General features: G+C 49.4%; 2 protein-coding genes across 2 annotated transcripts; one reads left to right on the plus strand and one right to left on the minus strand.

Moving 5' to 3' along the window:
- Positions 1-256: 256 nt before the first annotated feature.
- Gpat2 (glycerol-3-phosphate acyltransferase 2, mitochondrial) lies at positions 257-8,896 on the plus strand. The gene is made up of 21 exons (XM_034495804.2): positions 257-403; positions 526-639; positions 1,277-1,350; positions 1,720-1,824; positions 2,027-2,155; positions 3,817-3,916; positions 4,241-4,374; positions 4,624-4,723; positions 4,820-5,032; positions 5,333-5,455; positions 5,609-5,691; positions 5,895-6,013; positions 6,512-6,582; positions 6,655-6,913; positions 6,998-7,146; positions 7,309-7,386; positions 7,707-7,838; positions 7,925-8,045; positions 8,129-8,194; positions 8,399-8,454; positions 8,760-8,896. Exons 1-21 carry the CDS (start codon positions 341-343, stop codon positions 8,874-8,876), a joined length of 2,406 nt encoding a protein of 801 aa, XP_034351695.1. The 5' UTR covers positions 257-340; the 3' UTR covers positions 8,877-8,896.
- Positions 8,897-9,148: 252 nt separating this feature from the next.
- On the minus strand, positions 9,149-17,942 carry LOC117702666 (oxaloacetate tautomerase Fahd2a, mitochondrial). Its single transcript, XM_034493787.1, has 8 exons — positions 17,814-17,942; positions 15,250-15,500; positions 13,777-13,993; positions 11,431-11,490; positions 11,034-11,193; positions 9,660-9,768; positions 9,469-9,556; positions 9,149-9,341 (listed from the first exon to the last, which is right to left on the minus strand). Exons 2-8 carry the CDS (start codon positions 15,492-15,494, stop codon positions 9,279-9,281), a joined length of 942 nt encoding a protein of 313 aa, XP_034349678.1. The 5' UTR covers positions 15,495-15,500; positions 17,814-17,942; the 3' UTR covers positions 9,149-9,278.
- Between the last annotated feature and the right edge of the window lie 1,450 nt (positions 17,943-19,392).

The raw sequence follows: 19,392 nt of genomic DNA on the forward strand, positions 1-19,392 counted from the left end.
TGCCATTACAATCCCAGTTGCTGTTAGAACACATTGGGGCATGTGGATGGAAAATAGCCACTCCTCATGTTGGCCTGAGGGAGCCCTTGACTTTTCAAGTACAGCCCACTTCCTGGAGGGACCACTTGGGTCAGTAATAGGGATTTGATCAGACTGCCTACAGTCTCCTGGCAATTGTCCTCACTGCTGATGGCTTAAGTGTTGTCTGTCTTGGGGTGGACTCTGGCATCACCCCACTAGTCTTTGGATTATGGATCAGATTCTATCCTTTTACCTTTTTCTAGGTCAGGTTTGTGTGGAGAGTGGCACTGTGATTGATTCACTGATCTTACAGACCTTCATGGATACCATGTTGAAATCCAACCCCCCAACCCAGCAGAGGAGTAACCACAATGGTCAAGAGGTAGTGTGGAATTCTCACACTCTTTGCCCTCCCACTGGCCCTCTGTGACCTTCATTCCTGATGTGCTCCTCACTCTGTCAAGGACCCTGAGTTTGATCACCTCTCTTGTGGCCTTTTTCCAGACCAGCCTTTGGTCCTCAGGCTTTGGGATGAAGATGGAGGCCATCACTCCATTTCTGGGGAAGTATCGCCCCTTTATGGGTCGCTGCTGCCAGACCTGTACTCCTAAGAGCTGGGTAAGTGATGGTAGGGAAAGCTTAGGTTGGCTTGGTTCTGGGAATGAGGATCCTGGGCAGCTGCCTTCCTCATGTCTTTTCAAGCCTGATCTTTCACTGCACCATGCCCTTGCCTGTTAGAGGAATGGATATACTGGTGTCTATTGTTGGGATGTGGCTTAGGAGAGTTGGGTAGAAGGCATCAGGAGAGCTAGGCTATGCCCACAAGGCTGGAATATAACTAGATCTACACTGATTCTCTTCAGTTTGGGGATACTGTTCACTCGGACTCCCATAGTACTCAGCATCTCTTGCATGTCTATATCATATGCTGGTGCCAAGAGGCCTCAGCATTCTAAAGGAGATTCAAGATGCACATTCTCTTTTCCAGATGAGCTAAAACTCCTACTCAGGATCATAATGTGCTTATCTCTAAGAGGGCAACTCCACAAAGGGGGACAGTGGATTCATTTTAAGCATGAAGCCCTTTTCTTTCTGAACCAACATTACAATCTAGTGTTAGATATCTCATAGGAGATGTACTCTTTATCTTTCTTCTGGTAGACTTAAAGGGCCACCAGGCAGAGGCTAGATGGACAGGGTACAGATGTGACTTGCAAAAGCACCCTAGGACATGCTGTCCTTCCCTCTTGGACAGGAGTCCCTCTTCCACAGAAGCATAATGGATCTGGGCTTCTGCAATGTGATCCTTGTGAAGGAGGAGAACACCAGGTAGTCAGAGCTATTGGTGCAGGTGGTGGGTTGCAAGGGCCCTCTGTGGCATCATTTTCTTCCTACAATGTTAAAAAGAAGGGCCATAGCAAATGGAGGCAAGCTGTACTCTCCTGTAGTTCCTTCCATGCACATGTATGGCTGCCTATAAGGTGTCGAGTCACTATGCCCCCTCAATGGGGAAGAAGGGTGGGACTAAGGCCTATATAGGCAAGTGGTTTTGTTTTGTTGTTTGTTTGGTTTTATTGTTGTTGATGTTGTTTGATCCTGATGGCTTGGTCCTGGGGCATGAGACTGAGGTGCAAACCCTTCCTGATGAATAGACCTCTGTGGGCTTTGGGGAGCCCTTTCTGAACCATCTTCTCCCAGGTTCCGGGGCTGGCTGGTTCGCAGGCTCTGTTATTTCCTATGGTCCCTGGAGCAGCACATACCCACCAGCTCTGACACCTCCCAGAAGATCATGGAAAACACTGGGTGAGGAGGCAGATCAGAGTCTAGCATTTGTGGGATACTTAAAGAGGTGACAAGGCTGTAGGTTACAATGGCCAGGGCTGGCTGGGCAAGACTTCTGGAATGTTACCTCTGTTTGGGACCATATCAGACTTTTCTGGCTGTGCACTGGAGGAGTGACTAGGGAGACCACTGGTAGCCCAACATTGTCCCCTGGCCTCAACAGGGTGCAGGACCTTCTCTTGGGGAGGATTCCAGGAGCAGCTGGAGAAGGCCAGGCACCTGACCTAGTGAAGAAAGAGGTACAGCGCCTCCTGGGCCACATTCAGACCACACCCCGTCCCTTCTTGCTCAGGTAACTATGGTGAGGGGCATATGTCCTTAGGTTGAGGCCTCTGCCCCTTCTGGAGAGTAGATGTTAGCTGGGCTCGGAAAATCACCAAATATTCTTCCCGAGTATTTGGATGATGCTTAGCAGAAAGGGCGACAGCCTACTGCAGCCCTTCTCTGGGTTCCTACAGAACAGATCTGCATGCTTAAGATGCAGGGGATTAAAGAGGTACAGTGATACAGCTGGTCAAAGGAAGGAACAAGGAAAGATCCAGAATATCCAGGAGGGCAGACATTGTAGTTAGAGCCAGGAGGGAAGAAAGACAGCCCTGGGGGCACAGGAGTAAAAGTAGAGGAAATGGACTCTGTAGAGGGAAAGGCCAGGTTCACTGAAGATCGTAACAAGGTTGAAAGCTGATGAGTGAAGCTGGGAGCAGCTGGAGAATTTGAGATGTAAAAGGAACCAGATCAGAGCTAAATAAGCAGAGGCCACTCAGTAGAAACGGTTCAACAGTTTTAAGTGGAAAGTGGCAAAAGGATGGGTTTGGGCTCAGGAGCAGAGACTGAGCATCTGCAGAGCTGACTGACAGGCTTGGAAAGAGTACACTGAGAAATTAAGGTGGTAATTATGGGACTCACGGATGGACCTACTCATGGGCTGGAAGTGGTGAGAAGAAACAAGAAAAAGATAGGAAATCCATTTCTGGCCTCGTACCTAAGCGTGTATACGAGTGTCAGGCTTTGTAAGAAGAGAATTGGCCTTGGACGGATGTTTGGATTGAAAGAGTTCCAGTAACTGACTTGAGGACTTGGTTGTCTGTATAGGTCTGGGAGCGCAGAAGAAGGGACATATATTTGCAGAGCTGTAATATACAGTTTATGGTTAAAGCCAGAGGATGAGTTAAGCCGCTCAAGGAAAGGGGGCTTATGGTTGTGTGTCAGGCTCAGCTGTTTTAAGTGAAAAGGAAGTACACCTTGACCAGCCCTCCACTGTAACAGTTCTTGACTCTGTTGAGGTTTTCAGGCCCTAGGCCTCAACCCCTTGTATCAGAGCTCCCAAGCGCAATTCTAGTGGGCTTCTCACTTCCTCTGTGCACCTAAGTAGTAAGGTGGTTTTACAGCACAGCATTTACAGGGGCATGGCATTCTTCAGTGTTCCTACATATTGCTGCTTCTCAGAATTGCTCCATTTAATGCCTCCATCAGATGTCGACTTGCTGCTTGTACACCAGATTTTCTGTTAAGTACTTTGGTAGCAAGATGGTCCCCCTACTGGGCATATGAGCAAGTGCAGCAAGCCCTGTCCTTGTATCACTTCCCTTTTGCTCCACCTTTCCTGGTAGTTGGTAAATATAGGCTGACTGGGTTCTGTGTGGAAAGGGTCTGGTTCTTTGATCTCCCTTTAGATAATGGGGCAGAATTCGTATCATGCCAACTGCATCATGAGGTCTTGGAAGAGTTTCTCTCACAAGTGTGGTCTGTGGCATCAGGACTTTTATGCTCTAGCACCCACTTAGCATTGTCCGTTCAGCAGGTTGTGACCTCTCCACTTACTTTCCTCTCCTGTTCTATGTGGGCAATAATGTTGCTGCCTTAGAGGAGTTCTGAGCAACCTTTTGGGGTGCTGTGGGGCTGAACCTTGTAGAAGGTGACCCTGTTGTATCTCAAGCTGGCATTGCTTCCAAGGCTGTTCAGCTGGGCACTGCTGTGGTTCCTGAACCGCCTCTTCCTGAACGTGCAGCTGCACAGGGGACAGATGAAGATGGTCCATAAGGCTGTGCAGGAGGTAAGCCCAACCATCCTGAACAGGTCTGGATGCCCAGAGCACAGATGAATCCAGGCTGCATCAGCTGGTAGAAAATCCACACTTCCTAAACAACCTTGCTGGCATATCTCAGTCCTGCTCCTACAGGGGTTCCTGCCCCACCTTCAGTTTCAATAGCCATTGAAAGAAGCCACTATATTACCTTAAAGTCGTGGGCAGGCTGCTTTACCTTAGGGAAACGTGCAGAGAAGCCCTTCCTCCCTCAGTGCTGCCCTGGGACTTGCAGATGCTGGGATTTGGCTGGGTTTTTAGGATGGGCATTTCCTTCTCTCTGTCTCGGAGCAGGGCTCTCCACTTGTCTTCCTTTCTACACACAAGTCCCTCTTGGATGGGTTCCTGCTGCCATTTGTGCTGTTCTCTCAAGGCCTTGGTGTGGTCCGTGTGGCTCTGGACTCCCGCACCTGTTCCCCTGCTCTCAGGTATGATGGGGGAGGGGAGCCCTAGCTGGAGAAGTGGGATGGAGGTTATTTTGCCTTTGCAGGCTGTTTTCAGCTTATGGCAGCCCAGCATACAGTCTCAAATGGAAGGATGGCTACGGGTCCCTGGGCCATGGCTGCTTCAAATGTCTAAACAGACAGGCCTTGATTCTTCCAGGCCTTTGTAGGTAGGCCTCTGGGCCTGGCCCCTCCTTCAGAGCCCCTTTTCATTACTCTGTCCTGTGCTCACAGAGCTCTGCTGAGGAAACTTGGAGGACTTTTCCTGCCCCCAGAGGCCAACCTCTCCTTGGACAGCTCAGAGGGCATCCTTGCAAGGGCTGTGGTCCGTGCAGTGAGTGTTCCCAGTGGTTATATGTGAGGTGGGCCGAGGGTATAGGAGTCTGCCGCTGATCTGGCCTTGATGCCCACCCTTCCTCTCCTCTTCTAGACTGTGGAGCAGCTGCTTACTAGTGGTCAGCCTCTGCTCATCTTCCTAGAAGAGCCCCCTGGGTACCCAGGGCCCAGGCTTTCCGCCCTGGGCCAGGCCTGGCTAGGACTGGTAGTCCAGGCGGTCCAGGCAGGCATCATCTCAGATGCTACACTGGTACCAGTTGCCATCGCCTATGACCTGGTTCCAGATGCACCATGTAACATGAATCATGTGAGACCTGGGGTCCAAGTAGATAGTTCTGGGTGGTACAATATGTTCTGTGACTGGGCTCCTTTAGGGTTGAAGTCAAATTGGGATGTGAAGTCTTTAAAGGACTGTCCCTATAGTCACTATCCTACAGTGTCTTCCAAGGTCTTTGCCGTCACCATCTTACAAAAGACCCGACAATAGAGGCTGTGTGTGAAAAGACAGGACTTGGAGAGGAGCAGTGAACAGTGTGGAGGGCAGAAAGGGTAGCAGCCCCTGAGACTTGCCCAAGAAAAGACTTGTGCAGCCTTTCATTCCCTGCAGGACTTGGCTCCCCTGGGGCTATGGACAGGAGCTTTGGCTGTCCTTCGGAGAGTCTGTAGCTGCTGGGGCTGCAACCGTAGAGTCTGTGTCCGGGTGCATCTTGCCCAGCCATTTTCCCTCCAGGTATGAAACTAGTTGGGAAAGGCTGGGATAACCTTTGTGGTGGTTTGGCCTTCAAAGCCATTGTAAGGATACTATTTTCTCTTAGATGGTTTGTGTACAGGTTTCTTAGGGTGGGGGTGGCAAGCACAGCCTGCACATCTTTATCCTGGGCAGGAATACACCATCAATGCTAGAAGTTGCTGGGGTAGCAGGCAGACCCTGGAACACTTGCTGCAACCTGTTGTGCTAGGTGAATGGTAAGGAACACAGATGTATGGGCCTCAGAGGGAGGCAGGCGGCTCTTCAACTTTACCTTCCAATTACAGGGTGGCACCTAGGCCTGGAAGTGGGGAGAGTTTATATGAATTCCCCTAGGACTTGGGGAAAACAGCTGTAGCTTTGGAAAGCTTTCGACTGAGATTTTGGTCTGGTTTCATTCTTTGATCTGTCTGTATCCCAGTAGTGTTGTTCCAGACACTGAGAAGGAGCAGGAGTGGACCCCATCAACTGGCCTCCTCTTGGCCCTTAAAGAAGACGACCAGCTCCTGGTCAGAAGACTGAGCCGGCATGTTCTGAGTGGTGAGGGAAACCCAGATCTGCACTTTTGGAGTGTGACTTGAACAGTACTTTCTCTGTGTAGATAATAAACCCCATGGTTGCTAGCACCTGACCCCAGCCTCCTTCATAGTGCATGTGGGATACTGGAAGAGTGGGGCAATCCAGGGAAGTGGGGAGCAGATGAGCTTAGTGTCTGAACCAAAGGCAACCATGCAGATCTCTGTGAGATCCAACCCAACCTACCCTAGATGCCCTTTGACCAGTGTCCTTAGCTGAATGGGGATGATTACTGAGTGGAGGAGCAACATGTGCCTGCAGAGGGCACTCACTGATCAGATGTCACTCTGGCATGCTATGGGGTGGGTCTGGCTCACAATGCAAGTGATACTGATTCTTGGAACCTGCTTTCCCCTGCTGGGGTAGAGTTTGGGTTGTGTGTTTGGGAAGATCTGTCAAATGATGGCGAGATCAAGCCTCTCTAGGCCCCACCCCTGTCAGCACCTTCCCCTCTGTCCGCAGCCAGTGTGGCCAGCTCAGCAGTGATGAGCACAGCCATCATGGCAACATTGCTGCTGCTGAAGCACCAAAAGGTAGGGCACTGTATGGTGGGACCAAGGGAAGGGCAGGGCACGGCCCTCTGCTCATGCCTGTTTTGCCTCCAGGGTGTGGTCCTGTCACAGCTTCTGGGGGAATTCTCCTGGCTGACAGAGGAGACACTGCTCCGAGGTTTTGACGTGGGCTTCTCTGGGCAGCTGCGGTGCCTGGCCCAACATACACTGAGCCTATTAAGGGCACATGTGGTTCTGCTGCGTGTCCACCAAGGGGACTTGGTGGTGGTGCCCCGGCCCGGCCCAGGCCTCACACATCTGGCACGGTTGAGTATGGAATTGCTGCCCACCTTCCTGAGTGAAGCTGTGGGTGGTGAGTCAGTGGGATAAGCAGGGTTGGGATGCATGTGCAGGGGAGAGGGAAAAGGTCCCCTTCTTATGCCGTCTTCTCTGCCAGCCTGTGCAGTGCGGGGGTTGCTGGCGGGCAGAGTACCACCTGAGGGACCCTGGGAGCTGCAGGGCATAGAGCTCCTGAGTCAGAATGAATTGTACCGCCAGATCCTGCTGCTGCTGCACCTGCTACCTCAAGACCTACTGCTGCCCCAGGTCAGATCCCCCTCCCCTAGCTCAGCAGGACCCTGAGCCTTGTCCTTATGACCTCCTGTGGTAGTGATCTTGGCCTCCAGACACCTCTGGTCAGGATTCTGCCAGCAGCCCCTTCCCCCCATGGGTGTTCTCTGAAAGGCATTGGTGCTTCTCTTCCTACAGCCCTGCCAGTCTTCCTACTGCTACTGTCAGGAAGTGCTGGACCGGCTCATCCAGTGTGGGCTCCTGGTTGCTGAGGAGGTATGCTCCCACCCAAGTGCCAGTGTCCTGGGCTGCTCCTCTGACCCAAGTGTGCTCTGGGAGTGTACTGCTATTGACCTGGCACATGGAACCCTGCCTGCACTGGGCATGTGTCTCATGCCACCTTTGCATGTGTAGCTCTAAGCTACACATACTGTCTGCCTCCACGTTTCTTAGTGAGCTTGGGTATCTGGCCCAAGTAGCTCTCAAGAGCTTTGGGCTTCCCAGACCTGCTTTGACCTGCCAAGACCAGGTACAAGGGCTGTAGAGCCTCTTCCTGCCCAGCCTTACCAGGGACCAGACCAATAACTCTCCCTCAGACCCCAGGCTCCCGGCCAGCCTGTGACACAGGAAGACAGCATCTGAGTGCAAAGCTACTGTGGAAACCAAGTGGGGACTTTACTGACAGTGAGAGTGATGACTTCGAGGAGCCAGGGGGCCGCTGCTTCAGGGTGTGTGAGGGGAAGCTACCTGGGGAGGCAGGTGGAGGAGGTAAGGTGTATAGGAGCCCACCTTGGTCACTCTGGTCTCTCTCCAGCTTAGCCAGCAGTCCCGCTGCCCTGACTTCTTCCTCTTCCTCTGCCGCCTGCTCAGTCCCATACTCAAGGCCTTCGCACAGGCGGCCACCTTCCTCCACTTGGGGCAGCTGCCAGATTCAGGTAAGACCCTGAATATTCTCCTGGCAGTGTTGAGGGTGGGGCTCAGTCTCAGAACTGAGGTCTAGGCCTAATCTCTCTTGCAGAGGTGGGCTACTCAGAGAAGTTGTTCCAGTTTTTACAGGCCTGTGCCCAGGAAGAAGGGACCTTTGGTGAGTTCCAAGCCCTATCCCAGGCTCCCTAGGGGTAGGTTTGCTGGGGACTGCTGCTCCCTACTGGGCAGTGGCTGCCTGACTCCAGGGAAGAGTCTTTGGCCCCATGTAGGCCCTAGCTGGTCTTCTTCCTCTTAAAGGAAGAAGTCCTGTCTGGTGGCTCCTTGGCTGCCTCAGAGCTTTTATTGTCTCTCTTACCTCCAGAGTGTGCAGACCCAAACCTCGCTATCAGTGCAATCTGGACATTCAAAGACCTGGGGGTAAGAGGCCATATCACCATCCTGTCCCTGACCTCACTCTCAGCACCTTTGGCTGCTAGAACTGCTCAGGGGAACCATGTTGCTCCCCTACCCAAAGGGCGGGGGTCTAGCTTCCTAATGAAGGCTAGAGTGGATGGTCTTTCTGCCTTCCTGATTCACAGAGGATTGTCTTCCCCCACCACTACTGTATCATGTAGTATCACACCCAGGCACTGAGGCATCACTGTAGGTTTTGGGGGGGACAAGCTTGGCCCTGGGGCACTGTCCCCTCAGCAAGGGTGCTTACAATCCATCTTGTGGTTCAGGTACTTCAGCAGGTGCCCAGCCCTACAGGACCCCAGCTCCACCTGTCCCCTACATTTGCCAGCCGGGACAATCAGGACAAGCTGGAACAATTTATCCGACAATTCATCTGCAGTTAAAACCAGAGAGTGGAACCTTATGGGACTTGTCAACCTAGAATTTAAGTTAGAATTTAAGTATGTGTGTCCAGGTAAGGACACAGCTAACCTGAACTTAAAAAAACCTGTGTTTGCTCATCATTTGGTGTAATAATAGACTAAGTTAGTTTCTTCCCTAAGCCTGAAGTACGTGTCCAACATCTGCTCTCGTTACTTGGCCCTGTGAAATGGCCCACCTTCAGGGACGGGAGGTGGGGGAATACAGTGTGGCTAAAAGACAGTAGAAGCTAAGCTGCAACTTTGAGAGAAAATTTATTTCCAAGGCCTACCTAAGAGCAGCCTCAAGTGGGCAGGGCCAGCAGTTAGCTGGGTGGGAGCAGAAGTCCTGCCTCATATCAAGTCCAGTGCTTACAGGGACACCCATCACACCACCTTGTTGAGGATGACACCAAGTTCTTCAATCTCACACTGGACTTCATCACCCTTCTGTAACACAGTAGGCCACAAGGCTTTTAGCCTTTGGCTCCTGAACATGCCCCCCCAGACTGCTTCAAACTCTACAGGCCTCCTAGCTCTCTATCTTTCCAACATTCCTCCTTCTAAACTAACTTACCTTGAGGAAGACAGGAGGCTTCCTAAACATGCCAACACCTGGAGGTGTCCCAGTCAAGAGGAGGTCCCCTGGGTAAAGAGTGACAAACCTAGGGGAGCAGAGGGTCAAGTGAGACCGTGGGGTTGAGAGTAGGCTTAGTTCCCAGGTGTGCCAGCTAGTGGGGCTGGCTCTGACAGGTTCCATCCACTTACTGGGAGACCCAGGCTATCAGATCTTCAGTCTTGAACACCATCTGGTTGGTGTTGCTGCTCTGGACTACCTCCCCATTCACTCGACAGCAAATCTTTAAATTGTGTGGATCTGGAATTCAAAATTAACACTGTGGTTATTCATGCCCAACACCTAGCCCTAAAAGAAAAAGGAAACTTTGGGAGCATGTCTACCCTGCCTGGTTAGCACTTTACCCTGGGACATCCTGTACAGACTGGTCCCCTGAATTCCTGCATCAAGTGAGGGATGGAGGGATATCCTAGTCTCTGAACAGGGAGGAAAACAGCTGAGAGATCTGCCTTTAAAAAAGAACATGCAGGCCAGGCAACATGGTTCACAGGTAATCACTTACTGCCAAGCCTTGGGGCCTGAGTTTAATTCCTGGGACCCATATGAACCCAGGAAGAGAACCAACTCTTGCAAATTGACCTCTGACCTGTATCCATGGGCCAAGGTGTGCACATATATATGCATATACAAAAATAGCGTTTTAAAAATAGTACATTCAGCTGGCTAGAGAGATGGCTCAGTAGCACTGGCTGCTCTTCCAGGGGTCCTAAGTTCAATTCCCAACATCCACATGGTGGCTCACAACCATCTGTAATGGGATCTGATGCCCTCTTCTAGTGTGTCTGAAGACAAAGTACTCATGTACATAAAATTAAAAAATAGTATAATTCATAACTAAATGAATGTACTATCTAATTCTCTACATATTTAACATACTTCACAGTAAGATAAAAATAATAGGAAAATAAAATAGAAAAAAAGCAGGCATCAATTCACAGCAGAGGCTGATAATTATAGATCTAAAATGACTCAACATCTCCAAAGTGACAGGGACATAGAGCAGATATCCTGCACCACTGACAGCAGCTGGAATACAGCTTCTGAGGCACTGCTATCCTGAGGGACTCACCCATGAAGCCATGCCATGCCCCATGGATATATGCACAGAGAATGTATGAGGTCCTATTGGTGCTCTAGCTCCCTTACAGAAATGAACAGGTTTTATCATGGCCATTCTCCACCATGCTCAACAGCCAGTCTTACTCCTTCCAGTTTAAGGGCTACTCCAGATGGAGGCAGGTGGAGGAAGCCCTTCTCCCAAGTGCAGTGTTGGTTGTAGTTCGTTTTATGGATGTATTTCACAGCAGCTGCAGCTGTGTTCCCTCTAAGAGGCTCTGGAAGGAAGCTGTACAGAGAGCTCGCTCACAGCCAAGGCTGGGAACAGCAGTGACACTGCAGCTCTGTGTATAGCTGTAACCATAGTCCTTGTTGGAGCACTGTTTTGTCCTGACATTCAAAAAGTACTGCACATCGGAGGGCACAAGCTGCAAAAACCAGTGACCTACCTGTTATGGTATCCTTGGTAACCAAGGCAGGGCCCAGGGGGCAGAAAGTATCAAAAGTTTTTCCCAGTAACCACTGCTTTCCATTTCTCATTTGCCAGTCCCGAGCACTCACATCATGAGCCACAGTGAAGCCAGCCACGTGAGCCATGACATCTGTGGCCTATTGGGGCAGGAGATTTGGCCAGATAAGGTTACATCACAGGTGACACAACCTCTAGAACAAAGAATCTCAAAGCCATTATCACATGTTAGCACCAGGGCTAGCTAAAGGTGGTGTGTGAAAGCCCAATGTGTTCCAGTCTAAGACAGCACCAGTGTGTGGGGGATGGTCAGGACTAGCAAAGGCAGGATCTGGGATGCTGCCCCTCCCTGGTCTGGGAGCCCCCTTCCACCTCACCTTGATGTGTTTGCCCTTCTTTCCAATGACCACAGCCATCTCCACCTCCCAGTCAACTTCCTGCAAAGTGGGAGAGGACAGTGAGCTGCAGAGGCTGTAAGGTAGACCTCACTAGAACAAGGGTGAAGTGAATGACATGTGGGTGTGACTTGTAGACCATAAGCCCTGGGCAGTGGTAAGCAGCACCACTAGAAGTGACTAGGAGTGCTGGGCAGTGGTGGTGCTCGCCTTTAATCCCAGCACTTGGGAGGCAGAGGCAGGTGGATTTCTGAGTTCGAGGCCAGCCTGGTCTACAGAGTGACTTCCACGACAGCCAGGGCTAACAGAGAAATCCTGTCTCGGACCCCCCCCCCCAAAAAAAAAAAAAAGTGACTAGGAGATAACACATGTCTAGAAACTGAGTTTACACTCACTCCTGACACCTGCAATAAAGAGTGATACCAACTACTAAGACTTAGAAACATGTAACTACTGTGTGCCTGACCCTTTGTATGTGCTATAATGCATTAACTCATTTAAATAAGGCCGAGATCCTGGAATAAATGTATTTAAGGGGCTTAAATAAGCAACACACAAGAAGAAATGCACATGGTACAAAATGTGAACAAATGCCAGCCTCTGCATTTGTGAGCTTACAATTTACTCTTTGGCTGTTTTTCATGGTAATGAGAACTGGCAGAAGTTCACCTGAACTCAGGTGCTAGCCCGTGCTACCCATGCCACTAAAGGAAGCAAGCTCCTCAGGGAAATGGCTGATTAGTGCAGGAGAAAGCACAAAGAGCCTTCAGTGAAGGCCAGAAAGTAAAGGTGTGTTCAAAAATGAATGGAAGCCAGCAGGATGGGTCTACTGGCCAAACTGGGTTCATCTATATTGAGTAAGACGAAAAATGAGAAATTCAAGTAAATATTAAAAGCACAGAGGGAGGGCTGGGCACATAAGGCTCCAGCAGGTGAAGGTGCTGGCCACAGAAGCCTGATGACTCAAATTCAGTTCCTAGAATGCAAATGAAAAGCTGGATGCAGCAGCACACATCTGCAACCCCAGCTTAGGAACTCACTAGCTTGGGGCAGCCACAGAAACAGGAGACCCTGGCTGCCTAACAAGGTAGAAGGTGAGAGCCCATAGTGTGCGGTTGAGGAGAACATCACAGATTAGAGACTAAAGAGACTCTCAGTTCTTTCAGGACCCAGGTTTGTTTCCTAGCACCCACATCAGGTACTCACACCTGTTTGTAGCTCCAGCTCCAGAGTCCTACTCCCACTTCCAGCCTCAGGGGCAATTATGGCAGAGAATGAATGAAGTAGTAAACAAATGGTCACACTTGATAACACCCGACATGGGAGCCTCCTGATGGGCTGCCATGGGAAACAGGTCATTTCCTGTGCAGGATGCCTCAGAAAACTGCCTCAGGTGAGTGTGATCACAAGGAAATAAGGCAAAACTGAGCACAGGGCATTCTATGAGGAAACAGTTCTTCAAAAAGTGTTAGGAAAGGAAACCATGCGGCAACTTCATATGTCTTAGAAAGAAGTCTGCGTGAGAGGAGAGATGTTCTCGAAGGAATTGGGACAAAGTGCACGTGTGGCAGAGACATATCGAGGGCGGACAACATGGGGTTGGGGGAACCAAAAGAATGAAAGATGTTCTCGATGGAATCAGGACAAGGTTCATGTGTGGTAGAGACACAGCTGAGCAAACAATACTGGGAGAACGTGAAGCAAAATGCGCATACCAAAGTGGGCAGCAGGAATACTGGTGGCTTTATCTAGATTAGTAATATACTTTCTTTCCTTTTTTGTTGTTGTTGTTGTTTGTTTTTTCGAGACAGGGTTTCTCTGTGTAGCCCTGGCTGTCCTGGAACTCACTCTGTAGACCAGGCTGGCCTCGAACTCAGAAATCCGCCTGCCTCTGCTTCCAAGTGCTGGGATTAAAGGTGTGTGCCACCACTGCCCGGCAGTAGAAAATTAGTTTTGTAATTGGGAAAGATGAGAGTTAATGCCTCCTGTCACCTATATCTGAGGCTGTGTTAGTACAGTATAATCTTCTCTGGTGTAGTATATCAGTGAGTGACAGGTTCCTTAAGACAACTGTTCTCAACCTTTGGGTCACCACCACTACCACAGGGGTTACATATCAGATATTCTTGTATATTGGATATTTACATTACAATTCATAAAGGCAAAATTAAGTAGAGACAAAATAAGTAGAGACAAAATAATTTTCTGGTTGGAGGTCACTACAACATGAACTATATTAAAGGGGTGCAGCACTAGGAAGAGTGAGAACCACTGCTCTAAGGAAATGACTCCTAGGCTGGAGTCCAGTGACCTGGGAGGAGCACTAACCTTACTCTCTGCTGGGAGGATGATCTCATCATAAGGCCCCACAATAGAGCTGGAGAACTTGCTGAAGATGATGGGGTTCTTGGGCACCCGCACATTCTGTTCTTGGCAGTGGTCTGCATAATTCAAGCCTACACATATCACCTTGTCTGGCCGGGTGACAGGAGCCAAGAAGGTTACCTGTGACCGAGGGATGACTGGCAGCTGGGTAGCTAGGGCTCTGTAGAGATCAAGCAGGAGAGGGGCTAGCTGGAACAGGTGGGGAATCCCAGAGCAGGCTGAGGAGATTCCCAGCCTTTTGCATTTTCTGGATCTTTCACCCATCAGTTAAAGACTCAGTCCTTTTATAGCGAAGCACGGTGATGTTCATCAAGTGCTCACTCCTTTCCACATGGGTAACTGTTGCTCATGGAGGAGCATGTGAAGGGTACACATGGGAGTGTGTGGAAAGGTCTCCCTCCCCTTCTAGTCACCATGTCCTGCCCTGGAGACAACCCCTGTGTGCTGCATAGCTCATACCAGCTTCAGTGGGACACTCTTCTCATCTCATGGTTTTGTATATGAATGATAGAGTATGTTATGCATTTTAACATATATTTGGTGTTCCACTAGCAAACAAAGCCCTCTCCCCTTTTGTTTTGAGACAGGGTTTCTCTGTGTAGCCTGGAACTCATTGTAGACTAGGCTAGCTTTGAACTCATGAGATCCACATGCCTCTGCCTCCTGATTACTGGGATTAAAGGCATCCTCCTTCTTATGACTGCTAACCTACACTGTCAACACATACTGGGTTCCAATAACAGGAAAGAAAGTGGAAGGAAAGAAATGACCATTTGGGATTACAGTGCTCTGTGACACTGTGCTGTCAAACGTTTCTATTTCTGCCACGCTGCTGGGTGAAAACACTTTCTTAAAGTGCTTTTAAACTACTGTTTGTCTCTTTAGACTGTTTATGACATGACTGACTTCAGGGTCACTCCCAGTTAATCTAGCACAAACTCGGGAAATCTCTTTAATGGTCTAAACCATGCTATCTTCCCAAGAGGGTTCTCTTAAGGCCTTGTGCCAGGCTCCTCCAATGGGAGGGACTTAGCCTCTCAGAAAGCAGTATAATGAGGTAAGGTCCTGACTATACAATCAAATTAATCACCCTCCCAGAACCTCAGATTCCCTCTCTGTAAACTGAAAATGTTGTCATAAGGTATGATCATATATACCTCTAATTCAGTCCCCAAATTCAAGGAGTTAAGGCAGAAGGCTCTCCGGTTCAAAGCCCGCCTGGGCTACATAGCAAGACCCTGTCTCAAAAATGAAAAGATTTATATTCCTGTTAGCTCTTTACTAAAAGAACAAATGAAAGGACAGTGGGATCCCCCTGCTCCTTTGCAGAAGAGCTACCTGCTGGTTCTGATTCTCAGGGCAGGAGAGGAAAAGGAAGAGGGAGGGGAATTAGGGCAAGACTGCCTGCTTACTTACCTTCTTGCTACTGAAAGGGTAGTCTCTCCCTGCTCCAGGAACTGCACCATTGTCTTGGGGAGTGTCGGGTCAAAAGCGTTTAAGTCTACAACTCCCCCACCAATCCCTGACTCCAGGCCCAGGTGAGGCTCTTCCAGGTGAGGTGCCTGGAACTGTACCAGTCTCATGTTTCTGGAGGGTTGCCAGGGCTTCTTCTGAACCTGCAGCAGAGCTGAGAACAACCTCCTTCTACTAGAGCCCAGCATCGAAGTCTGGAAGAAAGAAGCAAGCCACAGGAGACAGAAGGACTGCAGAACCTTCAAGAAGAACCTTTTGTTCCTTTGCCCCATCAACCATTCCCAGCATGCCACTTGGGAAGTGCTCGAATATTGTTTCACCTGTTATACTTCAAAAAGTCCGAGTACAGATGACCATGCCAGGCTTTAAGCTAGCCCTGGGAATCCCAGCCTTTCCTCAACCAGTGTTTCCTGGAAGTTCCCACTGCTACAGGCAAGTGGAAAACACAGCAGTCCCACTTGGACCTGCCATCTTACATGCTAGAGTAACAGATGTGAGTGACTGATGTACACAAGCCCCAGATGTTGAGATGATGTTATGAAGATGGCCAGGCCACTACCTCTATCTAGCTTTTAGAGGAAGTCCTCCTTAACTGGGGAAGGCTAAAATTGCAGGACTAGGAATCAGCCCCAAGTTAGGGAAATGGCTTCCCAAGCTACCTCATGCAACTTTTAAAAAGTACTTACTTGGTCCCATTGCCCTGTGACTTAAATACTTTTTTCTGCCCACATGCTCAAGCTAGAACCCCTACCAGCTTACCTTGGCTTAGGAGCTGCCCTCCATCCCCTCTAGTAGGTACCAGTTTCTGCTGTTGGTGCACAGAGAGACTCAGGGTACCAAGAGGCCGGATACTTGGCCTCACACATTGCTCAGCCATCTCCCTGGGTTCAGTACCAATGTCTGCCTCTTTCACTACTGAGCCTACACTGTTGCTGCTGTGTGTGAACACAGGCTTGCACTACCTCTGATCACTAAACAGATGGAAGATGCAAGGGGCTTGACTTTTCACTTCTTGGAAGAACCTAGTGATGTTCAACTTTGGGAAGTGGCTGGCCTCAGATCCAGACCTCTTGGATATTATCAAAAAAGTTCAGGGTCTGCTTTGAGTTCGAGGCTCCACTCAAAGTTAAGCTTCATTCTCATGTTCCTCTTGTTTTTATGGTATAGGTGCTGGCCTGGAAAGCACATGCTAGCTTGAGCTACACTCCAGCTAAACCACACTCCATATCCCACCCACTCCCTTACTTTGTCTTAATATAGTTCTGGTCTTTATCCCTTATCAGAGTTCTCTGCCTTCTAGATATCTTGCTTTTAAAACCAGTATGGGGCTAGGAAGACAGCATGGTTGGTAAAGTGAGTCCACTGAAAGCATGAAGATGAGTTAAATCCCCAGAACCCATGTAAAAAAGTTTGTACACAGTGGTCTATGCTTGTAATCCCAGTGCCAGGGAGGTGGAGACAGGTAGCTTCCTGGGGCTTGCTAGCCAGCCAGTCTAGTCTAATTGTTGAGTTCCAGGCCAATGAAAAATTCTGTCTCAAAAACTAAGACAGGCAAACGCGCGCGCGCGCGCGCACACACACACACACACACACACACACACACACAAACACGCGTCTTTATACTAAAAATGAGAGAGACTTCGAGACATAGCTCTCTCAGTCCTGGGCTCTTGGTCCTCATCTGGTTTTGCCAACCTATCCTGTTCAGGATCACCACAGTGACAGCTTCCAAGTCTGGCCAGAAAACCAAAGGCTTTCCATCTCCGGCTCTGTCGTTTATACAAGTACCACCATGCTACAGTCCAAAGGCTGTTCCTGCATATGTGATCAGTCACACCGTTCACTAAAATGACAGTACTGTCCCAGGGAAAGCCAAGTGTTCCACTTGTGATGTCTACTATAATTCTCTTGACTGTGGCTGGCAGGTGTTGCTGGCCCAATTTTACAGATAAACGAGCCAAGGCTTGGATAGGGTAAGGGGTTTGGTTTGCCTAAAGTTCAAGGGTCATACAGCTAAAAGAAAACTGGTATTTGAATCCATGTCTAAATGACGTTGAAGTTCTTAATTCAAAAGCAAGATACTTCCCAAGCAAGATAATCTAGTTTCAATCCTGCCTACTACTCTTTTCAGGCCCTAACTGCTACCAGCCCATGGTCATGGCCTCAGAGATAAAGCTGAACACCTGCCTGCTGATAACTCTAAATTGTGTTTCACTGATGAACCTCTGACGGGCGCTCACAGGTTCTTTCATTCTATCTTTATAACAATCCTCATAGAAAGCAGCCCGAGGCTTCACGTGGTAAAGTCACCTGGCAAGGGGGCACTGTTGTTTTTGTAAGAATTCACAGCACAAGGGTCCCTTAGCAAACAGTACAGGAATGGGCAGCTTGAGGCGCAGTGCCCTGCGTGCGACCTTGCTGATCTCCACTCTCTGGGAACCGAGGTTTGCCACTCGGCTTCCAAGGTCCAGTTTACCTCCCTCTGTGCTGGCCTAGCCTCAACTTACCTAGTCGCTGCAGCCGGACTTGTCCGGCTTCCTGCGCTGTCAGCCAAAGCCTGCGGGGGCCAAAAGTCTAGAGGTAACTCTTCCAAGGGAAATAAGGGCCCCGCCCCACCGCAGTCGCGATATGGTGACGTCACGAAGCTGTCGCCAATAGGAGGACGCCTGCTTCCTCCCGGAAGTCAGCCCTCCTGCTGCTAGATACTTCTTTTAGCTACGGAGCTCCCAGAAGGTACCTAGTTTGTGCATTTGGGGAGACTCTTGCTGGCTCCAGGGTGACCCTGGGATAGCCAGAACCGGAGAGAGCGCATCCGACCTTTGAGCTTCTGATTCCGGCCAGGCGCTGCTTCTGGGCCAGGCACCTACTCAACTGTCCAGGAAGCACTTTGGTAGACAGTAACAAGTAGCTTTGTGATCTAAGGTTGACCCACCAAGGTGAGGGCTGTCTATATCTGTTGTATTTGTGGAGAAAGCGTAAAGGCCAGGAGTGATTTTGCCCATGATGACTCCTGAGCCAGGAAGGGGCCGTCCAAGCACTTATTTAACTGTCTTGGCAGGTGTGAAGCGATTCTGAAGGCACTTGGGTCCTCTTCCACTATTGGGCTCTTCAACCATGAATCTTGTGTGCTGGGAGAAAGAAAAAGCTGAAATGTGTGTGTGCCAGCTAGAGGAGGAGTTTTGTCATCCAGTAAGAGATGTCACAGTTTTGGCAACTGGTCAGACTATCTTGTAGGAAAGACTGGAACTGAGGTAATGGTGGATCAGGGCCATACCTCGACCGAGACTATTTAGTTATGCACACCACTTGCTTTCTGTTTGAGAACCTGAACCTCATGTCAGGACTCTAAAGATGGACTTTGGGGAGTCACTGAACTTTATTTATTTTTTGTTCTTCTTTCCAGTGTGGCCACATTTGGCAAAGTCTTAGTCAGCTTTTCACCGTTTTTTCTTTAATTCGCACAGTGAAGCCTGCCTACCTGTTAGGCCTGGCAGGGCTCAGGCTCCTTATATTAGGGGTAAAAGGGGGGCGGGAGGCGATGGGCAGCAGGCACTGGAGTGGAAACATCCTACATAACCACACCCCGAGTCCTCTGGCATATGAAAATGTAAAAGGGACTCTAAGGAAGTCCTAAATGAATCAAGGTCCGGACAGATCATCAGAGGCTTCAGTTGCCCCAGGAAGAAGCACAGGCTTTTATTAGTTATATTTCCTCTTATTTTTTTTCCAGTGATGCTTTCTTTTACACCAGTGTTTTACATCCTAGAAAAGGAACCTCAGGGTTTTCCTTCCTGTGTGATTTTTGTCTTGCTTTTTCATAGTTCATGACATCAGCCGAGGTTGTCAGTGCAATAAAACCAAACTGATGTGATAGGAGCAGATTATTTTGCCATGCTCTAGGTCTTTAACCTGCACATCAAACCTGGGGCTCATCACTCCATGTTTGCTTAACCTGCTTGTGAGGTTGACATCATTCTTCCTAGCTCTGATCATCAGCGATTCCAAAGTCTCAGGTATAGTCAGGCTTCATCCTCACAGTTAGAAATAGGACAATAACTTCAGAGCATGCCCATAAGGAACTGACAT

This window comes from Arvicanthis niloticus, chromosome 2 (genome assembly GCF_011762505.2).
Source record: "Arvicanthis niloticus isolate mArvNil1 chromosome 2, mArvNil1.pat.X, whole genome shotgun sequence".
In the NCBI taxonomy this organism is placed as follows: Eukaryota; Metazoa; Chordata; class Mammalia; order Rodentia; family Muridae; genus Arvicanthis; species Arvicanthis niloticus.